Raw genomic sequence first — 27,610 nt, 5'->3', positions numbered from 1 at the left:
CAGTCCTAAGCACACTGTCAGCACACAGAAAAGAACAAAATAATAGTTACTAAAATCTTTAATAATACAAAAACTAATCCCTTGGTATTTCTGAGTAGGGGATAATTCCAAGGACCAAGCTAATATTACCTTAGTCAATAAAAGGGACTCCTATGTTAATTGCTGTATGAGCTATTATTGAGTGAGAAATGACTGCTTTATTTGCAGGTACTCAATCACCACACTTCCTGTTCTACCTCCTTATAAAGCAAGTTAGGACAATTCAGGAAAATAAGGAGTTATATGTAAAAGTAAATTATATGCCAGACTTTATGCTCATTGCCTCAGAATTCACCTGTACTATATGCATGCTATGCTTAATCCACTTTGCAAACAAGGTAAAGGTAAGTAGGTGTTTGAAATGATAAATTATTTTAAACAAATAATGATCTCTACATTTAATAATTATGTTGTTAAATCAAATGATGAGGTTTAAGTTTGCTTTAACCTGTTATAAATCCAAGAGCTTGCACAGCCTATCTCATGCTGCCATCTGCTGTTCATTACGGTATGCTTGTTCTTTCCTAGGCAATCAATTGGAAAGATGTCTTTTGTCCCCCTTAGTTTAAATTAGACGGCATATCTTGTTTTAGGATGAGGTTCTGCTTTCACCAAATTTGAAAGCTAAGCTGAGGCATGACATGGTCAAATGGATTTCTTGGGTTCTCACATAAGCGCTAAGACCAGGATCCTCCTCGATCCCAGTCCAGTGTTACAGTAACCCCCAAACATCACTACTATCCCCTCATCACATTACATGGGAGTTAACAAATTATGATGGATTATTTAAAGATGGAATGTAATCTTTAAGTAATGCTGAAAACAATATAATGCATAAGGATGCTTTGCATTCTGTAAAATTTTCCATCCAATGTACTTTACAAACACAAATGTAGTAAACCTAATATTGTTTCTGAAGAAGATAAGTATTATCATCTCATTTTGCTGGTGGGGAAGTTAAGGCAAAAGGAAGTTATAAGACTCATCCTATGTCACACCAAAAGTCTGTGGCAAAGCCAGGAACAGAACTGCCTTCTGAGTCCCAGAAATATGCTCTGACCACCAGAAAATGCTATTTCTTAAAGACCACACATACAGTATAGTAAGGATTAAAACATATTTCCATTCACAATGTTAATATATGTGAAGCCAAGTTTACATGAAATTTATTATGGTTATTCAACATATTTTAAATCTCTCTCTTTAATACTAAACATTGTTTTACTGGTCTTAGTTTCTGGTCTTAGTTTCTTATTTGATTTACCTGTAGAACTTTCTCACTTTGTTAAATGGTAAGCAACTAAGGCACTGCTTGTAGATCTTGTTCTCATCAGTGTGTAGTTCCAACCCACATTTTGCACAACCTGAATAGATGATCATAGGAAGAGAAGCCAAAATACATTCTAATGAAGTGTCAGCATCTAAGATGAGTTGCCTGTACTGGGGAGTAGCAATGGTAAACTTCAAGTCTAAGACATGGGCTTTCAATTGAATCACTCCTACAAAAACAAAAGAATTAGATCAAATTTTGTGCCATCTTAGTATTTTATAATATCACAGAAAGCAGTAACAAGCAGATATGGCTCAATTGATTCAAAACAAACACTATATAAATAACAATAGCCTGAGATTTACTTCATCTTTTTGGAACTGCACATTGACTTGCTTTACAAAGAATGATTTCCTCAGTCATGAAATCATTGTGATAAAGAAAAATAAATCTGAAAGTAATGACCTATGTGCTTAAATATTACCGTGATAGATGCTAATATTTAAAAAAACAAAAAAAAAACCCCAAAAACCAGACTTAGAGATCAGATAGGCAATACATCATAATAGCTAAGATGTTCTCTGATCATAACAGTGCCAGGGATTATTCAAACATTTCTCATATACAGAGGTGTCTTGGTAAATAAATTTGGAAACATAAAACTTTCTATGGCAAGTACAACGACAGACAATGGGGAAACAGGATGCTGTGATACACCAAAAGTTTATAGCATCAAAGGACAGTTTGACGGAGGGGAGCGGGAGCATTTATTTTGCCTTTGTTCCACCTGGAGTTCTAGCTCTGTGTGTATTACATGGACACAATGACCAAGACTCAGTGGAGCCCAGGAGCATGAGAAGTGCAGTTGGAACATTCAGAAAATAAAAGGATAAATGTTAAATAAGTCCTATTGTGTATGCGTAAATGGTGATTTTCCACAGCTTATAACTTAACCAAATCTGGATAGATTGTCATGGGTACAGCAAAAGACACCTCTTTAACCTCAGGACTATGCCCCTGCCAAATTTTAAGTCTGTGATTCAAACTTCAAAGGAGTTAGATTTGTTCAAAATGTGATTACAAAAAATATACTAGCAAAAACTACCTATTTTCATTACTTAAGTTCCCAAAAATGGCTGTACTGTTAAAACTGATCACAATTACAACCAGTGGAAAACAACTGGTTATTGATGCGGATAAAAAAATATATATATATACTGAACAGGCACCTTATCCAGACTGTGCACTGAACCAGAGAGGAGTCCTGTGGAAAACACAGTATGTAGCTATATAATTAAAAGCTATATCACAATGCACACACACTAGAGTGCACAGGACACTATAACTCTTTCATTTCCTATCTTCTAAACACTTGACTTTGTATCCTCAACAATGTTCTTCCAGCAGTTTTGCTGAATGACTATACACAGACATAGGTGTCCATCCTATGCTCTGAGAGAAAATGTCTGTTTTGTTCTGCTGCAGGGGTTTACATAGCTTTTAAAGTGAAAAAGGACTATAATGCATAATAAAGGCCAAAAAACCTCATCTAGTAGTTCCTACACCTGCCCCAGTAATTTTTATTGAACCAGTGCATACCTTTTAGACAGATTTCAAACTTGATTAAAGACTTCATGTGATGGACAATTTATCACATTCCTTGGAAAGCTGTTCCAATGAGTAATTATCCTCACAATAAAAAAATGTTACAGCGGAGAGTAAATGGCAATATTAACACATTTAACCCAAGCTGTTTTTATTCTGCTCCCCTTCACAGGTCATCCCTATGTCTTCTGAATGAAGGCTGCATTCACACTTTGGCTGGGATACTGAGCAACTGCTTCCAAGATACATCATTTCAGGCCTACAGCCAGCTGTGTGTGTCTGGTTTTAAATGAAAACACTGTTAACGGTCATAAATATAATCAGCATTTCTGCTTATCAATGTATCTCTCACTTAAATAGGTAGTCAACAAAGAGCTATGGATTACAATCTCACCTGAACATTTTTCCTCCAAGTGTGTTGACAGATTTGTCATTTTCATGAGATACTTTTCACTTTTTTGAAACTTCTCTTTAAATTCAACTGCCCTTTTATCATCATCAAACAGACACTCACAGGATGACCATGGAGTTGTGTGCAGTTCAATATCACCTGAAATAGAACTACGTCGGGCAAGTAAATATTTAAATTCCCATATGTGATCTGAAAAATAAAGCAAGAACAAATAAAGACCCAAGAAATTGAGTTAACTTCCATGCATGGTTAATAGTTGTAGAAAGCTGCAAACACCTACAGGATTCCTTAATGAAACAGAATGATGTGCTCAGTGTTGTCTGCTATTGCAACTGTATCATAAGTCTCATGACAGCTGGCATTTTTCTTAAAAACTCAGTTCCTGGATCAAATTGATTGCATCAGACTGGCAGGCTTCACTAAAAAATGTAAGCTTTTTAGTCTTCATGGTTCCATATAAAAATTTTACGACATGATCCAAGTGTACCCAAAAAGTAAAATGAACCCATTTTATCCTTTTAAAAATCTCAGGTTTTTTAAGGAAATCTAATAAGTGGGTGTGGGGTGCTGGCTGATACAGTGAATGCTTGTCTTTGGCAATGCTGTTGCTCTCTGACATAGGCCAGTCACGACACCATAAAACATTTTTATTTAATGCAGTGAAATAGTATTGTAATGATTTCTTGTAAAATTTCTTTTTCAGAACACCTTGTATTATGAATACTACTATTCCTCAGGAGTTACCTATAAAATAACTAAACTTTTTTTTATATTTTGGTTTGTTATAAAAAGCTCCTATCTGTGTTTGGGAAAACAAAGGGAAAAATGTGCTAAATATTGAAAGGGTTAATTACGAGAAAGATGACTTAAAAACACTAAGCTAAATTCTCCTCTCAAGTCCCCAAAATGGGTCTCTTCAAAGCTATTCTGGCTTCTCTTTGTGGCTGAAAGTCCTATTGAAAGCAGCTCAGTGCATGCTGGGAGATAGAACAGCCACGAAAAAATCAGTTGCTGGGGGAGGGAAGGGGGTTGGGTGCGGTGAATTGAGCTCTAACTACAAAACAGCAATTCTTAAACTTACAATAAAGCAACTGTTCAGAGGGGGATTTTTTTCTCCCTTTATGACTTGTAAAAAGGGCCCAACTGTCAATACACACTAATTCTGGACAACAGCTGGGTTTAGTAGTTTACTGACATGCGGTTATGGAGTTGAATAATGGAAACTTAAGAAGGAAATTATATTAGTAGGAGAATTATAGCAGATATCACTGATAAGTCATTTTGCCACTGTCCAAACATTGATCCATTTTCCAAAACTCTGTACTTTGTTCAGGACATTTCATTTTACTGACTTGCACAATTACAGATCACACACAGCAAACAATGAAGGCATTAAAATACAGAAATACTACACTATCTGCTTCAGGGGTCACTAAACCACACACTTGTGCATATTCTTGAAACACAATCACATGATGAAGCTTCATTGCATAACTGAGGCATGAAGTTCAGTACCCTCTTAGTGTTGAACTACTTTTCAACCAAAAATTTAAAACAATGGGGTTACTATCCTTTTTCTGCAGGTATTTCATTCAGATGGGATTTAAATCTGCTCCTCTATTCTGTGGGAGAAATGCAAGTCATTGAATGAAGAATACAACCCCTAAAAATGAGGAGAACTTGTGGAATCTTAGAGGCTAACAAATTTATTTGGGCATAAGCTTTCATGGGCTAAAACCCACTTCATTGGATGCATGCAGACTAACACGGCTACCACTCTGAAACCCCTAAAATATAAACTGTTTTATGGAGCAGTGCTAGCCTCTCCATAGTTGAGGCTGAAGCTCACATTTGCGGGTTAGAGTGAATTCAATTTTCAACTCTTGACCCTACTTTCTCAAAAGAAACCAATCCATGTGAAATTTCACATCTCTCATGCAAGGGAAAGTTTGGAGGGGGGGAAAAATCAAACAAGGAGCTTTAAAGTTTTTACATTTCTTTAACAATTCCCTGGCATTGACTTTTCCTAAGTTTTTTCATCTTATCAGATCTCCAGAATGGCTTAGCCTACAAATTTCAGTTACTCACTTGTTTTCTTAGATGAAAAACACCTATTTTTGAAGAAAGGAGGGAAACTGTCAATATGGGGATTACAATTATATTATAGGTGGTGCTTGTAACGCCACCTATAGTTAAGGTTGCCTGACATCTTCCAATAGAAGACCCTGTTTTCAGTTACTTACAAGATGAAAACAGGAATTCAGAGGTTAGAAGTGGAAGTGATAGGGGACAGAGGCAGGAGATGCTGATAGGATAGATAGGGGCAAGAGTCAAGCAAGAGGTAAGAGTGGAGGGGCAGGAGTTGGGCTCAGGTGGTGGGATAGGAGCAGAAGTGGGCACAGGACGTCTGGGAGGAAAGGAGATGATAGGAGCAGAACTGCCTATAATACTACTAAAGCATACTCTCTTACAGATTTTGAAACTGAACACATTTTTCCTGAATCTCAGCGTTCCTTTTCTGTCTAGCAATTAGCTATGAAAACCAGGGGCAAAGTGTGTGTCTCCAGCCCACCCTAATGATTGGTTCACACAGAAGATAACATCCTCTACTACTATTCATTACACTGTTAGCTCAAGTGGTAGAGGACTATACTGTGGATCTAAAAGTCCCAACCTTGCTAATGACTCATATGAGAGGCAATAGGATTCTATAGATGACATTTTTGTTTTTTCAATTTTTAAAGTTTTGTTTTTTTAAAATGAAGGAAATTACATTAAACAAAAAGATGATATTAAATAATCTTAAGGTTGTAAAGTCACACACAAAAATTAGGAATGCCAATCAAGGTTGCCTGTGTCTGATCATATAATTACATATTATTTAGTATGTAAAGACAATGTAGTGTCTCTTTTTGGATGCCATAACATACAAAGTGTGTGAGAGGATGTACTTACCTCAGACTAATATACACAAGGATGGGGTTAATTTGGAGGCTCATTATATATACACCTCTGCCCTGCTATAATACGACCCAATATAACACGGCTTCGCGTATAGCGCAGTAGCAGTGGGGCTCGGGAGGCACTTTAAAGGGTCCGAGGCTTCAGCTGCTGCAGGGAGCCCCGGGCCCTTTAAATCTCACTGGAGCCCTGCCGCTGCTACCCCAAGGCTGCAGCAGTGAGGCTCGCTGGCGATTTAAAGGGCCCGGGCTTCCCACAGCGGCTGTAGGCCAAAGCTCTTTAAATCACTGCCGGAGCTCTGATGCTCCTACCCTGGGCTCCGGCAGTGGGGCTCACCGGCAATTTAAAGGGCTTGGGGCTCCAGCTGCTGCAGGGCTCCAGCTGCTGGAGGGAGCCCAGGACCCTTTAAATTACCGCTGGAGCCCTGCCGCTCCTACCCTGTGGCTGCGGCAGTGGGGCTCCACCGGCAATTTAAAGGGCCTGGGACTCCCCACAGTGGCTGGAGCCCTGCTGTCCCTATCCCAATATAACAGGGTTTCAGTTATAACACGATAGGGATTTTTGGCTCCCCAGGACCGTGTTATAGCGGGGTAGAGGGGTGTGTGTGTGTAATATTATATTATAAAATTAGGTCAACTTACAACCTCTGCAGTAATTACTGTGATGATGCATGTTCACACTACCCTCCTTTGGTTGGTGGTGCGCATCCTCACCAGGAGCGTTTCGACCAACCTCAAAGGGGCAGTGTGGGTAGCTCTTGCTTCTCCACAGACTCCTGGAGGGTTGCCTCCCCTTTCCCTCCAGGAGCTGGGGAGAAGCTGGCCAGGGCTTTTCTCTCCCACATTTCCCGCCAGGAGCAGGGGGAAGCTGCCTGGGGCTTTTCACCACTGGGGAGAGGGGTCCAGCTGCCCTGGCTTCTTGCCCCTCCTTCATGGGAGACAGAAAGGCCCACTTGGGCTTCTCATCCCAGTGGGGAGCGGGCTCCTAAGCCACCCCCACTTCTCACCCCAGCTCCCAGCTGGGAGCAGGAAGATGCCCCGCTGGGCTTCTCACCCCAGCTGCAGCCAGAAGCAGGGTCCAGCCAGCCAGCTCTCCAGGGGAGCGCGGGTTTTCTTGTCAATTTCATGGCTCCTGCCATGAAATTGACAAGACAGCCGATGTAAAGTACACAGTATCTACACAGACACTCCTTCCACTCTAACTACACCAACATAAGCCTTATGCCTCTTGTGAAGGTGGAGTTACGATGTCAGCATGGTAGGGCACTTACATTGGTAGGAGGAAGGCTGTAGTGTAGACACGGACATAATTTGGTCGACATAATGGAGGGGGGAATAGCTCAGTAGTTTGAGCATTGGCCTGTTAAACCCAGAGTTGTGAATTCAATCCTTGAAGGGGCCATTTAGGGATCCAGGGCAAAATCAGTTCTTGGGGCTGGACTTGATCACCTTTCGTGGTCCCTTCCAGCTCTATGAGATAAGTTTATATATTATATAAACTGCCACTGTCAACCTGTGTAGTGTAGAACAGCCCTCAGGGTCTACACTTACCAGGGGATTGAGGAGTGGAGATCGACGCATCAGTGGTTGAGTTAGTGGGTCTTCACTAGACTCATTAAAATAAACCACAGATTGCTCTCCCGTCAACTCATATACTCCACCGGATTGAGAAGAGTACAGGGAGTCAATAAGAGAGTGTCTCCTGTCGACATCACACAGTGTGGATCCTGCGGTAAGTAGATCTAAGCTACATCGATTTGAGTTACGCTATTCACGTAACACAAATTGTGCAGCTTAGATCAAATTTCCCCTATAGTGTAGGCAAGGCCTTGGACAAACTATACTGCCCAGAAGTAATGCTGCAGACTGCATTCCTCTGGCTGAAGCAAGCCACTTTGTGTTTGCCTTTTCACTCTTTTTCTGGATCAAGCTGAAGAAATTCCTGTCTTATCACTATGTACATTGGGTTAGAGCAGGTTAATGCAGATACCACAATTATGCAGAATTGTATTTTAGGTGTCTTGAAAAATATCACATGGATCCTTACCATGACTGCCATACAATTTAATTTCTTTTCAGTAAATCATCTGAAAAGCTGTTTCTAGAGAAAGCAATTTTCACATGTTAAATTGATTTTTTTTAAAAATCACTTTACTATGGTTGAGAAAATACACTACCCCTTCCTACCCTAAAAAAAGGAATTGATAAAAAAGCTGCCTGAAATTGGCTCAACAAGCACTGAAGACTGTAAACCCATTAAAGTTAATGAGAATCTTTCCACAGACTTCCATGGGCTTTCGATCAGATCTGCCATGCTCATTTCACCATTCGCTGTGTGCTTGGTCACTGTCTCTCTAGCCTAGACTATCTAGCTCTTATAATCTCTTTTAAACTATTTGCTTTTATGATCTCATCTGGCAACTTGTACACTAAGAGTCCCCAGCGCTACGACTCTTTGGGGAAAAACAATTCTGTTGGTATTCTCAATTTTTAGATTGTTCTCTATGGCTTTTAATACTCCTCACTAATGTGAGCATTGATCTTTTTCACTTTTCCAAACTGTTTCATAACAATTTTCTCTATTGCTTCAGTTAACCCACATTGGCTTTTCTCTAACAGAGAGACCTTCACTTTTCCTAAATGCTAGGATCATCCTAGTAGCTCTTGCTGTATTCTTTCCAGGACAGTATAAAAATAATTGTTGTAATAACTATTGCTCTCAGATATTAATTTTCATGTCCTTCTTAAAAGCATGGAAGCAGGGCCGGTGCTACCATTTAGGCGACCTAGGCAATGGCCTAGGGCGCCAGATTTTTTGGGGGGCGCTATTTTGCCAGGGGGGCAGCACATGGGTCCAGTGGACCTACTGCAGTCATGCCGGCAGACGGTCCGCTGCTGGAAAGGCTCCAGTGGAGCTGCCGCAGTCATTTTGGCAGACGGTGCGCTGGTCTAAAGGCTCCGGCAGACCTACCGCAGTCATGCCTGTGGCAGGTCCACCGCAGCCTTTAGACCAACGGACCACCCACCGGCATCACTGCGGCAGCTCCACCGGAGCCTTTCCAGCAGCGGACCGTCCACCGGCATGACTGCGGTAGGTCCACCAGACCCGCGGGGGGCGGCGAAATGGCCATTCGCCTAGGGCGTCAGAAACCCTAGCGCCGCTCCTGCATGGAAGACATTCAGTCAACTTAGCAGGGAGCACTGCCTTTTTTTTTTTTTTTTTTTTTTAACGTTACATTTATTTCTTTGGCCTCATAAAAGCTTATTTTGTATCAGCAGTAAATTCTCTACTTGTGCTACGATTTTGACATAAACTGCATATTGCTACTTAGTCAGGATGAGGTGCTTACATACATTAGTCAGGACTGCAATATTTTGACACAACCTTATCTAGTATGCGTCGCAAATTAATTTTTTAGGAACACAGGGAATACATTTTTAGTTGTAAAATCTTCATGGGCGAAATCTTGTCTTTAAAGGGAATTAGCCAATGCCTTCAATGGGTCCAGGATTTCACCCTATGTTACTAGGCCTGCTCTGCTCTCCAAAGACTGTTGGCCTACAGAAAAGTATTTCATCATTCAAGCCATCATGTTTGGTAACCTCAGCCAGATCAGAGTAATATAGATAATAGAGTCTGTACTACCTGATGCTATTACAAAGTCTATAGAACTGGAACAGTTTTTAGTGGCAGAGTATGAGTGTTTTCTTTACAACTTCAGTGAGAGGTGAAAATAACTGTACCTCTTTGTTAAAAGAATTTGCTTTGATGTTTCAATATAGAGTTATTAATATCACTAAATATCCTTCTGTCTTTCCAGAGAAGTATAAAAAAACCTGCAATTCCTCATCCTACTTATCAAGACTACTATGTAAAGTTTAACCTTCTATACACATGGCCATCACATGCCTAGCTGTTTTTGTCTTCTAGCAAGAATGACCATCATGTGCTCTCTTCCTGTGACCCAATCATGCCAATTAACTGTTGTGACCTATACACTTGTTTGGCATGACGTGGACTTTTCTTGGCTGTCTTGCTGGGATCAAATGTTCATGGCTTGTCTATCAGTGATGGGTATTTGGACAGTTGAGAAATCAGTCTTTTATCTTGCATTTTAGATATAGTCTTTTAATGATTAAAATATGTGAATTGCTAGATTCATAGAACACTAACTGGAGAATAAATTACAAGCTCTCTGGCACAGTTAAAACAGTTATTATAATCCTATACATGGTTATATGTTATTAGAATTTCCTGCTATCGTCCACTGAAGGTATCAAACAACAAAGTCTTTATTATAGCATAGTATCTTATGGCTTGATTATCCATTGTAACTATTTAACTTGCTGCAGCACATACTGTAGTGTCAAGAAATTTTTCAGTGATCTCCCATATTATTTAACAGTTAATACTTCACCTCTCTCAGTTCTGTAAGGAACTTACAGGAGTTTTGCCATTGCCTCCAATGGGTCCAGGATTTCACCTCATGTTAATCTCCCATAAATTCTTTATTTCTTTTGGACAGTATTCACATGTCCTATTCCCTTCTTATTACAAAATACCAAAAAATAAAGGTCATGAAGGTTTCATCAGCTTAATGCTCATCTTCTGCTGGTAGTCTACTCTCTTCCCATTATTATTTTTTGTGTCTTATTGCTTTAGCTCTACCTGCAGCTACTTGAGTTTTGAAAGAGCGTGTGCTCCAGAGATTAGAGCAGGAGAAGCAGTAGTCAGAATTTCCAGGATCTATTTCTAGCTCGACTATAGATTCACCATGTGACTTGGGCAAGTTTCTTAACCTTTACGTATTTCAGTTTCTCCATTTGTAAAAATGCATGTAATATTGCACCTCACTGAAGTGATGTCTTTTTTAAATCTTGCCCCAAACATTTATGGCAATAATCTTGGTAGGTACTGAGCATTTCTCAGGATCAACCTCTAAGTCAAAGCTAGACTAACATCTGTAAAGCCCTGTGAGATTCTGATATATGAAAATATAGATAAAGCATTATGAAACCACTGCTAAACCCTTAAACAGCAATTTAAAACTCTCACTGGTGTTCCAGAAAAAGTGGATGAAGCAAGCTGAAATTTCTGAGCCAACTTGCATAACAGAAGATAGTGTAGTGTGGTGGGAATTGTTAAAACTTCTAAAAACCTCCAGTACATTGCCACAATAGGACTGAGGGACATTTACCCACTGAATAAAAATATTTACTAAATGAATGTTTTAATACAGTTAAAAGCATCAGGCAAAACACGGTTCTCATGCTACCTTTTCTCGGTCTTCTCTTGACCTTTACTATGACTGCAGATTACATATATTAATCATTCACCTGGATAATACATACAAAGAGTTTATTTATACTTACCCTTTTTCCTTTGAAGTTGAGGACACCAGGCTGCCCCTGCTCCCCATAATACCATCAGAAAGTGCTGATCTCTGATCTGTTCCACAGTTAGAATAATTTTTCTTTGCTTTTCTCCTTTGTAACTGTATACAGACTCTGAAAAGGTTTTAAATGATATCACTGTGATTTTACAGAAATACTTATTTAAAACGTACATAGACTTAAAGACTTTAAGGTCAGAAGGGACCATTATGATCATTTAGTCTGACCTCCTGCACAATGCAGGCCACAGAATCCCACCCATCCACTCCTGTAACAAATCCCTACCTATGTTTGAGTTAATAAAGTCCTCAAATTGTGGTTTGAAGACCTCACGCTGCAGAGAATCCTCCAGCAAGTGATAATGGTGGACAAGAGTCAGTTAATATTTATTATTGCAAGGGGGGGACCAGAGTCTTTTTGGAGGGGGGAGAGTTTGGGCATTAAGGTGGATGGTGGCATATTTTGCAGGACTAGCAAAAATGCTCCAGTTGGCCCTGCTGTGAATATGGAATCAAATCCATGAAAACAAACCCTGCTTACGCACTGGCTGAAAATACCTGTGAACCCACAGCACCAATTAGGGAGGAGTGGGGAGGGGGCAGCAGATGTTTTGCCCTACTCCCACATTTTTGGCACTTGCTCAAGTTCAATAAGTCAGAGCCATAGAGGGTTGGGGGAAAGGCCTGACCACTTTTAAGCAGTGGTCCCATACTATATCAGTACAGCGGCTGCCAGAGCATTACTTCAGTTTTTTGGTCACAATGGCACTGAAATTGGACCTAACTCTGTACAGAGGGGGTTGCAATCAAGCCAAATTTCAGTGAGCGGCATTGTGACGTGGTGCTCAGGGTCACACCACCACTCAAATTTAGCCCAGTCACCCCACCATCTGGATGGAGGAGTGACCGGGCCAAATGGTGTTGCGACCTGGAATGCAGGGAGTCTGTTCCTGTGCAGCACAGTGCACAGGAGTTTGTCAAGAAGTCAACTCCTGGCGACACTGACTCAAGTACTTTGTGAGTCAGAGAAATAGGAGACTTCCATTGAGAACAACAGGTGAGATGCACTTTTGAAAACAGAGCCACTATTTAGGTGCTTTAATGGTAGGTGCTGAATACTAAGACTTTTTAAAATATTGCCCCAAACATTTATGGCAATGATCTTGATAAGCACTGAGCACCCTCAGATTGACATCAATGGGATAAGAGGGCATTCAGCATGTCTCAGGATCAAGCTTTAAGTCAAAGCTAGAAAAAAAATGCTGTAATAGTTAAGCTGCTTTCTCAAAGAGAAACATTTTTCTATTTTCACTCAAAACAGGAATTATTGTTGTGTGTACAAACAGATGGAAAGAGATAACAGTGGTAAATCTTGAATGTATTAATTATAAGAGCCCTGTTCATCTCTTCATTCTTGAAGTCACTTAGAGTCCTAGAGTATCAGGGCAGAAGGGATCACCAGATCATCTAGCCTGGCCTGCTGTATATCACAGGTCATCAACACCAACCAGTACCCACACATCAAAATCCAATGACCAAAATATTACAGTCCACAGAAAACCAAACTATTACGTGCCACAGGGAGAGAATAGGACGGACCAAGGAGCACCAATGCCCGAGGCCACCATAATGGCAATACACTGATTAAGTGAAATACACCTCTACCCCGATATAATGCTGTCCTCGGGAGTCAAAAAATCTTACTGCATTATAATCGAACTTGCTTTGATCCGCCGGAGCACCCAGCCCCGTCCCCCTGGTGCACTGTTTTACCGTGTTATATCCGAATTTGTGTTATAGTGGGTAGCATTATATCGGGGTAGAGGGGTATATCCAGATAATCCTGGCAAGTGACATCCCTCCCTACCCCTCCATCCCCCACACAAAGTGCAAAGGAAGGCCAGAAACCCTCAATGTCACTGTCAATCTGAACTGGGGGAAAATTCCTTCCCAGTCCCTTACATGTGATCAGTTAGATGCTGAGCATCTGAGCAGAAACCGGGAACAAACATGTAAGGGTGAGAATGTCTGGTTACACATCGGAACACTGGTCCCACCTATTCCAGTGGCCCATTGCCATCTCTAATACTTCAGATGAAAGAGAACAAAACAAAACAAAATATACTGGAGGAAGGGGGAAGGGGAATCCCTGCAGGTGGCTGGCTAAAGCCTTGAAGCACGGGATTTTAGGAACATAAGACAAACTGGAAGTGAGCTCCAGGACCATCACTGCACCCAACCATCACAAAACAAAACTAGTCATAAAAATCACACTCAGAAATTTGTCCAGCTCTCTCAAAATGAAGTTGCTTTCCCCCACACTCCTATGGGATGCTCTTCCAGAACTTCACTCCTGATAGTTCTCCCCTTCTAATTTCCAGACTGAATTTGTTCATAGCCAGTTTATACCTATTTCTTCTTGTGTCAACACTGCCCTTTTGCTTAAATGGATCTTCACCCTCCCTCCCTACTGTTTACTCCCCTTCTTTTTGATAGGTTGAACAAGCCAAACTCATCTAGTATCCTCTCATAAGATAGACTTCCATTCCTCCAATCATCCTAATAGCTCTTCTCAGCACTATTCAAGTTTGAATTCATCTTTCTTGAACATGGACAACCAGAATTGTACAGAGTATTCAAAATGAGGTCTTAACAGTGCCTTATACAATTTTTTAAATTAATATTTCTCTCGCTCTCTCTCTACTAGAAACACCTTGCCTGATAATCCCAGGTCTGCATTTACTTTTTTTGCAGTAGCACCACATTGGTGGCTCAGTTATTCTGTAATCAACCTATACACACCATTCTCTCACCTCCTCCGTCACTTCCAGATGATTAGCCCACACATGTAGCAGAAATTCTTATTATTAGACCCTAACTGCATGACACCACACTTTGTACTATTGAATTTCATCCCATTACAGTCACTCCGGTCTTCAAGGTTATCCAGATCTTCCTGTATAATATTCTGATCCGCCTCTGTATTGATGATCACTCCCAACTTTGTATCATCAGTAAATTTCATTAGTATACTCTTTTTTTTAATATCAAGGTCATTGATAAAATAATGAGTAAGATTGGGCCCTAGATTACTGATCCTAGTAATCTCCCTACAATTCTTTTACCTTTCACCTTTTACCACAACCCGTTGCCTTCTGCCCTTTAGCCGGTTCCTTATCCAGCCTACAATTCTTGTACAGTACTAACTCCCACCTTCTCTGATTTAACTAGTCATTTCTCATACTGTGTCAACAGCTTTAAAGAAGTCCAAGTACATTATTAGATCTACTGCATTTCCCTTGTCTAAAAAATCAGTTATCTCAAAGAATGAACGAACAGTTCTGGCATGAGCTACCTATGATAAATCCATGTTAAATTATATCTATCTCCTTTACCATTTACCTCAATTAATGTAATTATCCTTTCCCCTCATAATTTGTTCTAAAGCCTTGCATACAGATCTGTTAGTCTGAACTAGGTAGTAATTGCTGGGATCACTTTCCCCCGTCCCTTTCTTAAATATAGGCATGACGTTAGCTATTCCTCAGTCACATGGTACTTTCTTCCAACAGAGAGAATTATTAAAAATCCTTGTTATGAGATTAGCAATCTCATGTGCCAGTTCTTTCAGTATTCTGACATAGTTTAGGGCTTTAAACCTACATTCAGTGTTTCTCACAAATACTTAACATATTTCTCCAATAGCAAATTATATTCAAAATATAACTGTTGAGATGTATGTACAGTATATGCAAGCATCCATCATGGAGAATTCCACCTTTAGAAAGTTCAATCTGTAGGAGAATAAAGACGATATTGACAGTTACAGGTAACAGTGTGGGGAAGTAGGAGAAACAGGTGAAAGGGACACTACTACTGCTTTCACTGAAAGAAGGAGCCAGCTTACGCCAGTGATCCCAGACTAGGACTCCTTAGAGAAAACAAAGGCTATCTTCTCTGCTCTAGGCAAAATGCTACCAGCTTCCCTTTCCCTCTGTCAAGTCATGCTCACACTTGACCCTGTTATGTCTTGCTCATGTTACCCAGAACTGGGAGCCACCGTGTTACTGCTCTGTCTCAGCAAGAGTGAGTTTTGCTGCTGCTAAGTTATGTGTTAGCTCCCTACCACACCAGCTAGTCAGCCTTGCCAGCAAACTCCTTGGGACTCCGCCAGTCCAAATACTGTTCACTAACAATTAGTGAACACCAGTTTCCAATTTCCCCAGAGACAGCTTCCTGCAATGTCCACTAGATTTTCACAGAAGTTATTAAGATCTCTGCCTCCAAAGAGACAGACCACAGAAAAGCCTCTTAGGTTACCAGAAGACTTATACTTCAATACACCAGCACTGAGATATTCCTGTTTCAGTACAAAACTAAGTTTATTAACAAAGAACACAGGTTTGAGTCATTTCAAGTAAAAGTGAAAAAGACTGAAAAGGTTACAAACAAAACATGCTTTCTAGTGACTAAAACCTAACTTCAGCAAGTTATGATCCTTGTCCAAGTAGCTTTATCACCTACAGTCAATCTCCAGAGACTTCAACCCCGTTAGTTGTAAGATTCACCTCTCTCAGATTTCAAGAGCTCTGACCTCTTGTGTTTCTCTGGTGATGACAACAAAATGGCTTTCTGGTTTTGTTTATAATTTCCATAATTCCACTGCCTTTGTTTCAAGAGCGAGGACAGCTTCCTGATGGTACACTCTCCATCCCCCATCATGATCTTTAAGTGGTCATCTCACCCATTTGCTAGTTTGATGGCTTTCTTTACCTTCTACATAAACGTTCTTCCATTGTTTCTGGTCACATCTTGCTCAATTTACATTGGAGACACAATCAAGCAGACAAAACAACATTCTTCTGTTTATGACAGGCTGGGCTTATACACTGCCTGCCAAACTCCTTTATAAGAATGTTTCCAGCATACATCTATAATTCTTTATATACCACCTGTACACATGTCATGCAGTAATATTAATGACCAGCATGTTACCAATTTGCATACGATACCTTACATAACACCTTTCAGATATACATTATGACAACAATGAGTTCGGGCAATGAGTGTGTCAGGCCTGATGTGCGTTATGGTATGATGTGCCTTCTACCAGTTGGCATTTATGGGTTCCTGGGGTCAGACCCCCTTTCCAGTCAACTAGCAGTTTTCAGGTTCCCCCTCCGCCCCCCCCCCCCCCCAACAATCAGCTGTTGGGGATTTCATGCTGAATTGAATTCAGAGGGGAGAACAACTTTCATTGATACAACAATCATCTTTTGTGCTGGAACACAGTTATGACAGAAAGCAAAGCCTGGCCACTCTGGGTGACCAGAGCAGAATATGGAGGTATAGGGTGGGAAAAAGAAAACATCATCTAAAATTTAACTGGTGATTTTTAAAAAGTTAGAAAAAAATTCTCTAAAATTTACTGTCATTTAAAAATGTGGTTTGTGGAGCAGGATTTAACTACATTTTAGCATATTGGCAAGGTATCTGGGCTTGCAACATAATCATGAACTTGTGTCACTTAAGCTCTAACAAACAAGTCCACTTACCTGTTAGTATAGTGATGCTGACAAGTTTTAGTACTGAATGCACCAATGTATCTGGCTGAAGTTGGTCTAGTTGGACATGCTGTATGCGATCCAACTTCTGTGGTTGTCTGTGTGGGAGATCTCTGAAGTAGGCAAAGTTTGAAGACACATATGCCAATAAATCTTGGAGAACATCAACATCTACAACATGGGAAACTTGAAAAAAAGAAAAGAAAAGGAAAAAATAATCTGACCCTTTTTCTTTTTTTGGCCAAGAAATGTATTATAATCTGACTAGTGAGCGTTTGAACTGAAAAGAAATAATTCTGAACCAGGGCAGAGCCTGGAAATATCATCATAAACAGTTTATCATTTGATTCAGACTTGACATTAAAACTTTTTTATTTGCCATTTAAAAAAAACCCAACTAACCATACTTCATTATTTGACAGAATTTCAGCACAACAAAACATGTGTTGCTTTAAATGCACCCAAAATTAGTAAGAAAACAAGAACAGCTCTTACACTGATACAGAATCATATAAAGTGGTCCTCATTAAAAGGTCAGCATTTACTAAAGAGCTGCATCTGAAATATGGCAGTTATTTCTTATTCTAAGTACAGGGAACTCAGATAGTTCTGTAAATGTTTGCTTTGTATGATGAATACTCAATTGTGTCACATAGTCCATCTGGCTAACAAGTCCAGGATTGCTCTTTACAGTTCACTTTCTAGTGTTCTGCACACTTTAGATGTTTACCTTTGCAGGGAAAATCCAAACAACAATAAAAAGATTTTTTAAAACAGCCAATTTTCTTTTAAAATAAAATCTTGAAAATAGGTGACTTAATCTGTAAACAATTCTCTTCTTTGAATGCAAATCTAGTGAAGTTGAGAATTAGATAAACTATAAAGACTCGCTTATGCACATATTGCAGTCTCACATTCTTTGGGATCGATAGCTGAGCAGCTCCCCAGATTAAATAACTGACTGGTAAATGTTGACTGCAGCATCATTTCGCCATACCAATGGTTCTCATACACAGTGACATCTGCAACAAAGAAAGCAGACATCAATCCACAGCACATTAATGGTTGATGTAAATAGAGGTCGTACTTCAGCATTGGAAATCTTTAAAGTGACTTTAGCTCTGAATCTGAAATCTTATTTCACTACTCTAATGTTTAAGTTGCTCCACCTATTTCCTTGGTCTTTTCTAATGTATTATGGCCTGCCTGCTGTTCCTGTCTTGCCAGTGGCCTTCTCCACTACTCTGGTAGGCTACTTTCCTTTTATGTGCTATCTAAACAGTGGTCTGGGGCTGACCTTGAAAGATGCAGCCAAACTGTTATTTTGGCTTTAAATATATTTGTAGGACCTGAGCCTGCAAAGTTGTTCTATGCAGGCACAAACCTATGTATATGCAGAAACCTATTTACTTCACTGGAACTCTGCATAGTCCATGCAGAGCAGCTAGCAGGACTGGAGCACTAGCTTGTGGCTGAAGAGTGTTTTTAGAAGAGGCTATCTTTTTACAACAGCCTAATTTTAAAATGAATAATTTTCAGAATTCACAAAGAACCAATAAAAGCACTGCTTTATCAAGTCTTCTCAATGGTAGTCATCCTCTACTGTATGATATTTAACAGTCCAACACCATGTATTTCATAAAGACACACTGTGCAACGGAATTACATTTACCAAGTATGATTTCCAAACAGCAAGGCAGGTAGACTAACAGTTTCTTATTGACTCATATAGCCTGTCTGAGGCAGGCAGTGGTAGGCTGTCTTAAAAATACTTTGGATGAGATAAGGTAAACAAAAAGAGGAAAGGGGCAGGAGGAGCTATCTTTACTTTCAGTTTTTATATAACACATAATACCACAGCACCTAAGCAATAGTAAAAAAGTTAAAACTATACAACAAACAGAATTTAAACATTCAAAACTTTGACTGAAAAAGGCACAACAAGCAAGAGATAATGGAGACTAATCAATATTAGAAACAATTTTGTTGAAATGTCAGGGGGGAAAAAATCACAATTACTTCTCATGTTGAATTCTTAGAGGTTCAGATATCAATCTTTGGCACAGTATAAGAGCCTACATAAAAGTAGGGATAACTAGATAAAAGTGGGATTTGATCATAGGAATAATTCTAGATCACCTTCAAGGAATAAATGGTCAGATTATGAAACCCTATAGCAGTGAGGATTTTGTTCAGATCTTGAAAGATTCTGGATTACTTTCACACTTTCAGATACAGAAACAGTTTAGGACTTTTATCGTACTATATGAAATGAGATAGGCTGGGTAGATACAACATCCTGGAATCTCTTTTAAATGTATTGTAAAGTTGATTGGATGGGGAAGATGACTGTTCTAAAGTTCCACATCCTCCTTCCTTTTTTTGCTTTATTTTGGCCAAATCCAGCCATATCTTAAGCAGATGTAGCTCCCTCTGGGTCGCATCTTCTTACACCAGGGATGAATTTGATCCCAAGTGTAACTAAAGAGTTCCAGGAGATAGCAAGTATAATAAGAAGCGGTCATCAATCTTAATTAAACTTGTCCTCAGCTGGATGAACCAAACAGAGCAATTTATGCCAATGCTCTGCAATCTACAGCGGCTCCCCATGCACTGAATATCCAATTCAAGTTTATAATATCGATGTACAAAGCGCTTAATGGCATAGGCCAAAACTGACAAGGACTGCTTCTCTTTCTGGGATTTGCCACAACAGTTATAATTGTTTGGTACATGACTACCAGTGATAAAGAGCTACGACAGAAGAAATCCAAATAAGGATCTCAAAAGCAGAACTATTAAATGAAAATGCAAAACACTGAACACCTTGTTCCTTCTGGAGAGATCCCAATGTTTCTATGATGTACGTGCAGCAACTAGATGCCACAGTGATAGCTGCTTTATAAATGCTCATTGGCTAGATAGATTACATACACACAATATACTTGACTTGACCTACTGCAATATTTCAAGGTCAATATATTGCTCTTCTTCATGGTGCATGCTGGAGATCAAAGAATCAATATGTATTTGTATAATAATGTAAAGTTCCCGCTTCCATAAATCACAATTTGTTGCTTTTTAAGTGGCAGGATAATTTAGATAATTTTCAGTGAATAAACTAATGATTGCAAGTCTCTCTTCATAAATTATTCTACATCAGACATAGAAAATGTTTTAAAAGGGTAAACTTTTAAAGAACAAACATTAAAAATGGAGGAGTTTTTACCTGTAAGTAGTACAATATCTCCAGGAAACACTGTGAGTGACCAAAATGCAGCAGCCCGCCACAGCACAACCTTCCTCTCTATTTCTGACTGGTCAATAACTACAATAGTTGCTATGGGAACTTTAGAGGAAGATTTTGGTCTTGACTTTATTTGTATTTCTTTGACATGACAAGGATGTACCACTGTGACCAAAACACTGTACTTCTGGCTCTTGCAGCAGCAGTTTTTAAGTAGCAATAGATTCTTCTGAAGTTTCCAAAACATCTCTTGAGCCACTTTTGTTTCAGGATTGGTTGGAGAACAAATCATTTTAGATCTCTTTGATGTCTGCTGAGTTTTAACTGTAGCGTAAGAAATACTTAGGGCATCTTCAGATGTTCGGGCTCTTTTAGAAGAGCCTTTATAATAATTATGTAGTTGGGAGCACAATAGTCCCGTGTTCAGTGGGTCAGTATGGATCTCATTCAGCAGGTGTTCATCAGCAACACTGACAAGTTCTTGAGAGTCCTCTGCATTTTCCAGAGAACTTGTTTCCCTTCTTGTAGACTCCAGACAGATAATGTTCTCAGCACTCTCCGAACTGAAAAGTTCAAGGGAGTTTGCAGACTCTTGTTGCTGGTCAGTCTCTGCCACATTAGTGCATTCTCCGACAACAAAATTAGTCTGGAAAGATTCATTTAAAACTACTTGATTATTTTCTCTATATTTTTTTCCTGCTTCTATTCCCTTTAGTTTCATGGCTCCTTTCTGCATTTTATTCTGTTCTTTAAAGTGCTTTTGTGCAAGAATGGCAACTTGACTTGATGTCATTATACTAAGAAATTCAGTGTCTGTTGATATCGCTAAGTCTGAACACTCATGCAGTGTTTTTTTTGTATTTGACTCCTCTGCTATTTTGGGAAAACACATTTCCAGGTACTGACTAAGATGTTCATGATGGACACTATGATTGTCTGATGGAACATCTTCTTTTCCCATAGACCTTAAATCTATGCTAATCTGTTTAGTACTGGAAACCAAATCAGAAATATCACAGCACTTATCTTCCAGATGGCTGACACCTTTTTCAGAGAGGTTTGGAAAACAGTCATTTGAGGATTTTGTACATTGTCCATCTGTTTTTGTAAATATATGAGGAAGCTGTTGATACTCAACTTGACTCATATTTTTGCATGTGTCTCTATCTCCAGATATTTGATAACCATAGGCATCACCAATCCTCTTCCATGTACTGCCATGAGTTTCCATCTCTCCAACTACAGGTACACATGATGTTAAATAATCTTCTGCCACTCCAAACCTCCCCATTTCAGAGTTCACAGAGAAATGATCTTTTGTGTGAACAGTTGGGTCTCTAGGGTCTGGTGCCTGATGTTCCACATGATCCATGCTTTTGCATTTTCCAGCAAAAAGATGGAAGGCATGTTTGTCAGATGAAAGGTGGAGTTCTTTCCACGTTTCAGTAGTGGCTACCAAAACACTTTGTTCCTCTGACACCTTCAGCAGGGTTTGAATGATAGGTGCTCCCAAAAAAATATGGATTTGGGATCTTCCAGACATGTTTTTTGTATTTTTTTTTTGGAGAAAATATAATTTTGTGCAATACAAAATTTCAAATTTTAACATAAAATGCCACAAAACTTCATTAACTTATTTTCCTGATAGTCATGTTAAATTTTCAAATAATTAATTCATACAGATAAATATTGTGTTTTAATAAATTAACTGGCTAAAGCTATAAATACCACCATTTTATATTTTTGAATAGTCACAGATTGATAATATAGAGAAATTGGAACAAGTTATATACAGCTGTATATAGAACTACAGTGATAATTAAGCTACATTTTTCATTTTGATACATGTCACTATGAAACATATGTAAATTTTCTGTGCAAACAAAGAAAAACTGAACAGTCCTGAACAAATTCCCAGGAAGCTAAACCTCCTTTATTTCTGTGAAGATTAAAATATCATCATCATCTACTACTTAAAACAATTTAACATGAACTGGTTATTTACACTTTCATTTTATATTGGCAGAAATAAATACCCATATTAGAAATTTCTTAATGCATGATTACCAGTTGATTTCATGTTATTGCGGGGGGGAGGAGAAGAGGGGGAATTCTCAAATAAATAAGTAATTAAAAGGGTTAAATCTGGTTTTAAAAATTACTTTCAAATTGAAAAGCTTGCTACTTTAACATAAAAATGACATTGCTTATATGACTATTTTATCAAAGCAGGTAAAGTTATTGCAGAATTTCTAATACTTTTTCAATACACACTAAAAAACCCGACACTATATTTGAGTAATTGTTTCAATAGCAGCTGTTATTCATGTAAGCAATGACACACTGCCTAGGAAGTTACTAGTCTTTTCTCCAAATTAACAACAGTGTGTCCATCTTAAACAAACAGTTTGTAAAAAAGAACTCTGATTTTTCATCTATGCTATAAGTCTTGAAATTGAACTGTATGTTGGAATAATACCCTAATCCTGATACTGCCAAAGACAGCTGACTAATATGGAATTTCAGAAAAGTGTAAACATCTACTTATTTCTGTCTAAATGTTTTGGAAGTCATGGAACTGTGAATCCTGTTGAAGCCGCAAGCATAAAATCACACGAAGGACGTTCAGAAATTTGATCCAGCTGCAGATAAAAGAGAGGAAAACATTTAAACACTGCGATGAAAAAAAAAATGATTTTTTTCTTTATCAGTTTCATTTATTTAATACAGTCAGTTTCTTAATTGCCCATTAGGGGTCGCCAAACCCTATGACAAACTTCACATTCACAAAATTCATAAAAGAAAACAGAGAAAGGCCGTATAATAGTTCTGTGATACAGAGACTTGTGCTATTTCACAAGCTGAAAAAAAATAGTATAGGATTATGTAGTTAAAGACTTTATTATAATGCATACACATACAGAGGCTGAATTAAGGTTGCAAAGGCAACCTCGGTTCTGGACTTCCCTAACTTTTTAGTGCTTGACTTTTCAACCTTAATAATGTTCTCTGATCGTAGTTTTTAATGTAACAGCATTAAAAAATAAAACAGTGTAAAACTTTAGAGCCTAGAAGTCCATTCAGTCCTACTTCTTGTTCAGCCAATCACTAAGACAAACAAGTTTTTTTACATTTATAGACCATTCTGCCTGCTTATTTATGTCACCTAAAACTGAGAACAGGTGGGTTCTACATAATTGTGATCCAAAGCAGTGTGGAACAACGCACCTTCATTTGCATCATCTGAGTCAGATGCCACCACAGAAGGTTGATTTTCTTTTTTGATGGTTTGGGTTCTGTAGTTCCGCATCAGAGTGTTGCTCTCAAGACTTCTGACAGCATGTTCCACACCTCATCCCTCAGAGATATTGGAAGGCACTTCAGATTCTTAAACCTTGGATCGAGTGCTGCAGTTATCTTTAGAAATTGCATATTGGTACCTTCCTTGTGTTTTGTCAAATCTGCAGTGAAAGTGTTCTTAAATCTAACAACATATACTGCATCATCATCCAAGATTGCCATAATGTGAAATATATGACAGAATGCGGACAAAGCCATAGAGCAGGATACATACAATTCTCCTCCAAGGAGTTCAGTCACAAATTTAATTAACATGTTATTTTTTAATGATCATTATCAGCATGGAAGCATGTCCTCCGGAACGGTGGCTGAAGGATGAAGGAACATACAAATATTTAGCATATCGGGCACGTAAATTCCTGGCAACACCAGCTACAACAGTACCATGCAAATGCCTGTTCTCACTTGCAGGTGGCATTGTAAATAAGAAGCGGGCACCATTATCGCCTATAAATGTACAAACTTGTTTATCTTAGTGATTGGCTGAACAAGAAGTAGAACTGAGTGGACTTGTAGGCTCTGAAGTTTTACATTGTTTTGTTTTTGAGCGCAATTATATAAAAATTAATTTTACATTTGTAAGTTGCACTTTCATGGTAGAGATTGCATTTATAGTACTTGTATGAGGTGAATTGAAAAATACTATTTCTTTTATCTTTTTACAATGCAAATATTTGTAATAAAAAATAATAGCATAACGTGAGCACTGTACATTTTGTATTCTGTTTTGTAATTGAAATTAATGTATTTGAAAATGTTGTAAAAAATCCAACCATATTCAGGATACATTTAAATTGGTATTCAATTATTGTTTAACAGTGCGATTCAAACTGATTAATTGTGACTAAATTTTTTAATCTAGTTAATTTGTTTTGCATTAATTGCTTCAGTTAACTGTGATCAATTGACACCATTAATACTGTGCTTGTTCACAGAATAACAGCTTCATTCTCTTTTTATGGTCTATGACTACTGCGTCCCAGGTATTAGCCCATACATTTCTTTCCATTATTTTCACCTTTGTGTTGCAGGCTGTAGTTTTTCCTGCATACTTTTAATCCTCTTTAAAATACCATAGCACACTCATGCCTCCCTTCTGCAGTACCTATCCTGTCAAAATGAAGACCAGCATCTTCTTTTACGATTTGTATTTCCAATACCATTTACTAGGGTGTGTTTCTGTTGACAAATGTTATTCCTTTCCCTTACTATTAAAAGCACCAGCTTTCCAATGCCCCCAGTTCCTGACCCAAATAGAAGGAGTCCTGATGTATTAGCATCATATTGTACCAGCCAAGACACCAGGGTGCAGAGATAAAGCAGCCAGAGGTTTTCAAACTGGGGGTTGGGATCCCTCAGAAGGTTGTGAGGTTATTATGTGGAGGGGTCACAAGCTGTCAGCCTCCACCTTAATCCCCACTTTGCCTCCAGCATTTATAATGGTGTTAAATATACTAAAAAGTGTTTTTAATTTATAAGGAGGTGAGTTATACTCAAAAGCTTGCTATGTGAAAGGGGTCACCAGTACAAAAGTTTTGAGAATCATTGAGCTAGAAAAAGGTATCTGGACATCCAGGAGGCTCTTGTTAGAATTCTACCTCTGAAATGAAAGGGAGATTGAAATGATTTTCCTGCTTCTAATAAGCTCTTTCCTTTGAACCCTGCTAAATCATCCCTTACAAAAACGACTTATCTTTGGATCTCATAAAAATACTTCTGAAGAGCAGATGCTTTGCCTTTGGACAGGGCCAGATTTCGCTGAATGTCAGACATTTTCCAGATACTTCCTTAAAGTAGGATATTCCAAGCCCCCTATACATGGTCATCCCTCCCACGCTTCAAATTAGACATGTTGAAAATAGTATTTCCAACCATTTCCTTTAGAATAAGTGTGTTTGCCAAATAGTCGTACCTTCTTTCTCAGTTATGACAAAGTGTTCTTGTCCAAACTGGGAAGCAAATGAAGCCTCGAGTCCCTCTACCTTATTTATGAGCTCATGCATCCCTAGAACACCGTATCTGGGGAAAAACATTCATGAGAATCTGTAAAAACAGCTGTAGCACATCAGTGCCAGGGTGCCCATAGTGGAGTTCAAGGTATGCTCACTTTGAGATAGGAGATGGAGTCACTTAGGAATGTAGAACAGCTCACACTTTCTGTAAAAATTACAGTAATTTTCCTCTCTCTAAGTCTTCTTTGATCAGATACTTTCCTATATATCAGTTGGTCTACTCAGTTTAGTTCTGTCTGCAATCTGAGATATCAGATCATGCCCTATAGGTCATTCACTGTGTGTGCAGCATGTGTACTCCTAATATAGATTCATGTGGCACTCCACTTGTTATTTTTCTCCTTGCTGACCCCAAACATTTTGCACTTATTATCAGCTTCAGGTCACCTCACCAACTTCTGACCAACTCAAAATCTGGGTCTTCTCTGCTGTACTTGCTTCCTTTATATATAAGTATGTCGGCCAGTGTAGTGTGCAGTGACAAGTACGCCTTAAGAACACCTCCCCACCCCTCAAAAAAGCTACCAGATTTGTCAGACACAATTTATACTTTAGAAAACCCTGCTGATTTCTATTTGATCATGTAATTTCTTCAAATGTTATAAGATCACTTTCCTTAAGAATATCTCCATCATCCTATCTACCACTGAGGTCAGATTTTCTGTTGACAATGTCCTAGCTCCTCCTTAGCCTCTTAAAGATTGAGTTACATCTTTACTTCATTCAGTGCCCCCAAGGATGTCTTAAAATGATCTCTTTAGCCTTCTATTTCTAGGGTCCTTTCTAGTATTTAACCCATCTGGTCCTAGAATTTTCAGGGATTTAAGACCTGCATATTTTTTAGGGGGGCCAGATGGAATAGCGAAACTACTATTTCCTGGAACTTTTATTTCCACTTAAGGTATCTTGGTCTAGATACTTGTATGAAGAAAAATTAAGAAGTAATTTAATTTTTAGCTCTTGTATAGGCTATTCCTGTGTTATCACCCCCCAGGATTCTTTTATTAATTACTTTATTGTCACAGATGAGACGAATATTTTACAACACCACAAACTTATATAAGTCCTTTTCTGTGAGAGTTTTCAAATCTAAAATGTCCTGCTGCAAAACAAACAAAAGACAAGGCAAGAGGGTGGGATCAAATATAATCAGAGGTGATTGGTGATGGAAAGGAAGCCTAACAAAATGGGTTTCCAAGGAAAGTTTGGGAGAAGGTGCAGATGCTGGTCACATGGGAAAAGGGAGGTTGTTCCAAGCAGCTAGAGCAGCCTGAAAAAAGACTTAGGGCTTGTTTACATGGAGAAGTTTTCACGGAATAACTATTACTAGCTTATTCCAGAATAATTTTCTGATGTAGACAAGCTGTAAATTCGGCTTGAAAGAGACCAAGGAAACATTAAGGAGACAAAAAGGGATATCAGTTATCTTGTGATTATAACCTAATCTTTGGATGCAGCATTAAGTAGGATGACTTCTAAATTTAACAAATTTAATATCTTGAAGAGTAGGATGAAAAATAATCTTTAAATCTTTATAGAATCAAAGGCACAGACAGAAGGAAAGAAAGGCTGTGCTTCAAAAATGTATGTCCCTGAAGTGCAAAGTCTTTAAAATCTTTGTAAATTTTTGTATGTAAGAAATATGTAAACATGTTCCTGTCATATCTGTGGAAACTAAACTATATACCTCAGGAAAGTTTGGTGAAAAGACTGTACTGTAGTTCCAATACTGTCATCTACCTCAAGAG

General features: G+C 38.8%; 1 protein-coding gene across 6 annotated transcripts in view; it reads right to left on the bottom strand.

Annotated features, from left to right (window-relative positions):
* Window positions 1-27,610, bottom strand: part of SHLD2 (shieldin complex subunit 2) — a 120,061-nt gene that overhangs the window by 11,199 nt on the left and 81,252 nt on the right. For 5 of the 6 annotated variants that reach the window (XM_030571306.1, XM_030571304.1, XM_030571303.1 and 2 more), the window contains exons 3-8: window positions 20,473-23,132; window positions 18,158-18,265; window positions 17,235-17,429; window positions 11,660-11,794; window positions 3,309-3,515; window positions 1,304-1,538 (exon numbers count right to left, since the gene is read on the bottom strand). In XM_030571306.1, the coding sequence (XP_030427166.1) occupies window positions 1,304-1,538; window positions 3,309-3,515; window positions 11,660-11,794; window positions 17,235-17,429; window positions 18,158-18,265; window positions 20,473-22,099 (2,507 nt within the window). In that variant the 5' untranslated portion in view covers window positions 22,100-23,132. Of the gene's footprint in view, window positions 1-1,303; window positions 1,539-3,308; window positions 3,516-11,659; window positions 11,795-17,234; window positions 17,430-18,157; window positions 18,266-20,472; window positions 23,133-25,762; window positions 25,870-27,610 lie in introns of all 6 variants that reach the window. The other variant, XM_030571307.1, reaches the window with a different exon arrangement.

This window comes from Gopherus evgoodei, chromosome 7 (genome assembly GCF_007399415.2).
Source record: "Gopherus evgoodei ecotype Sinaloan lineage chromosome 7, rGopEvg1_v1.p, whole genome shotgun sequence".
Lineage (NCBI taxonomy): Eukaryota > Metazoa > Chordata > Testudines > Testudinidae > Gopherus > Gopherus evgoodei.
The sequence above is the reverse complement of the archived record's forward strand: the minus strand, read 5'-3'. Positions and strand labels throughout refer to the sequence as shown.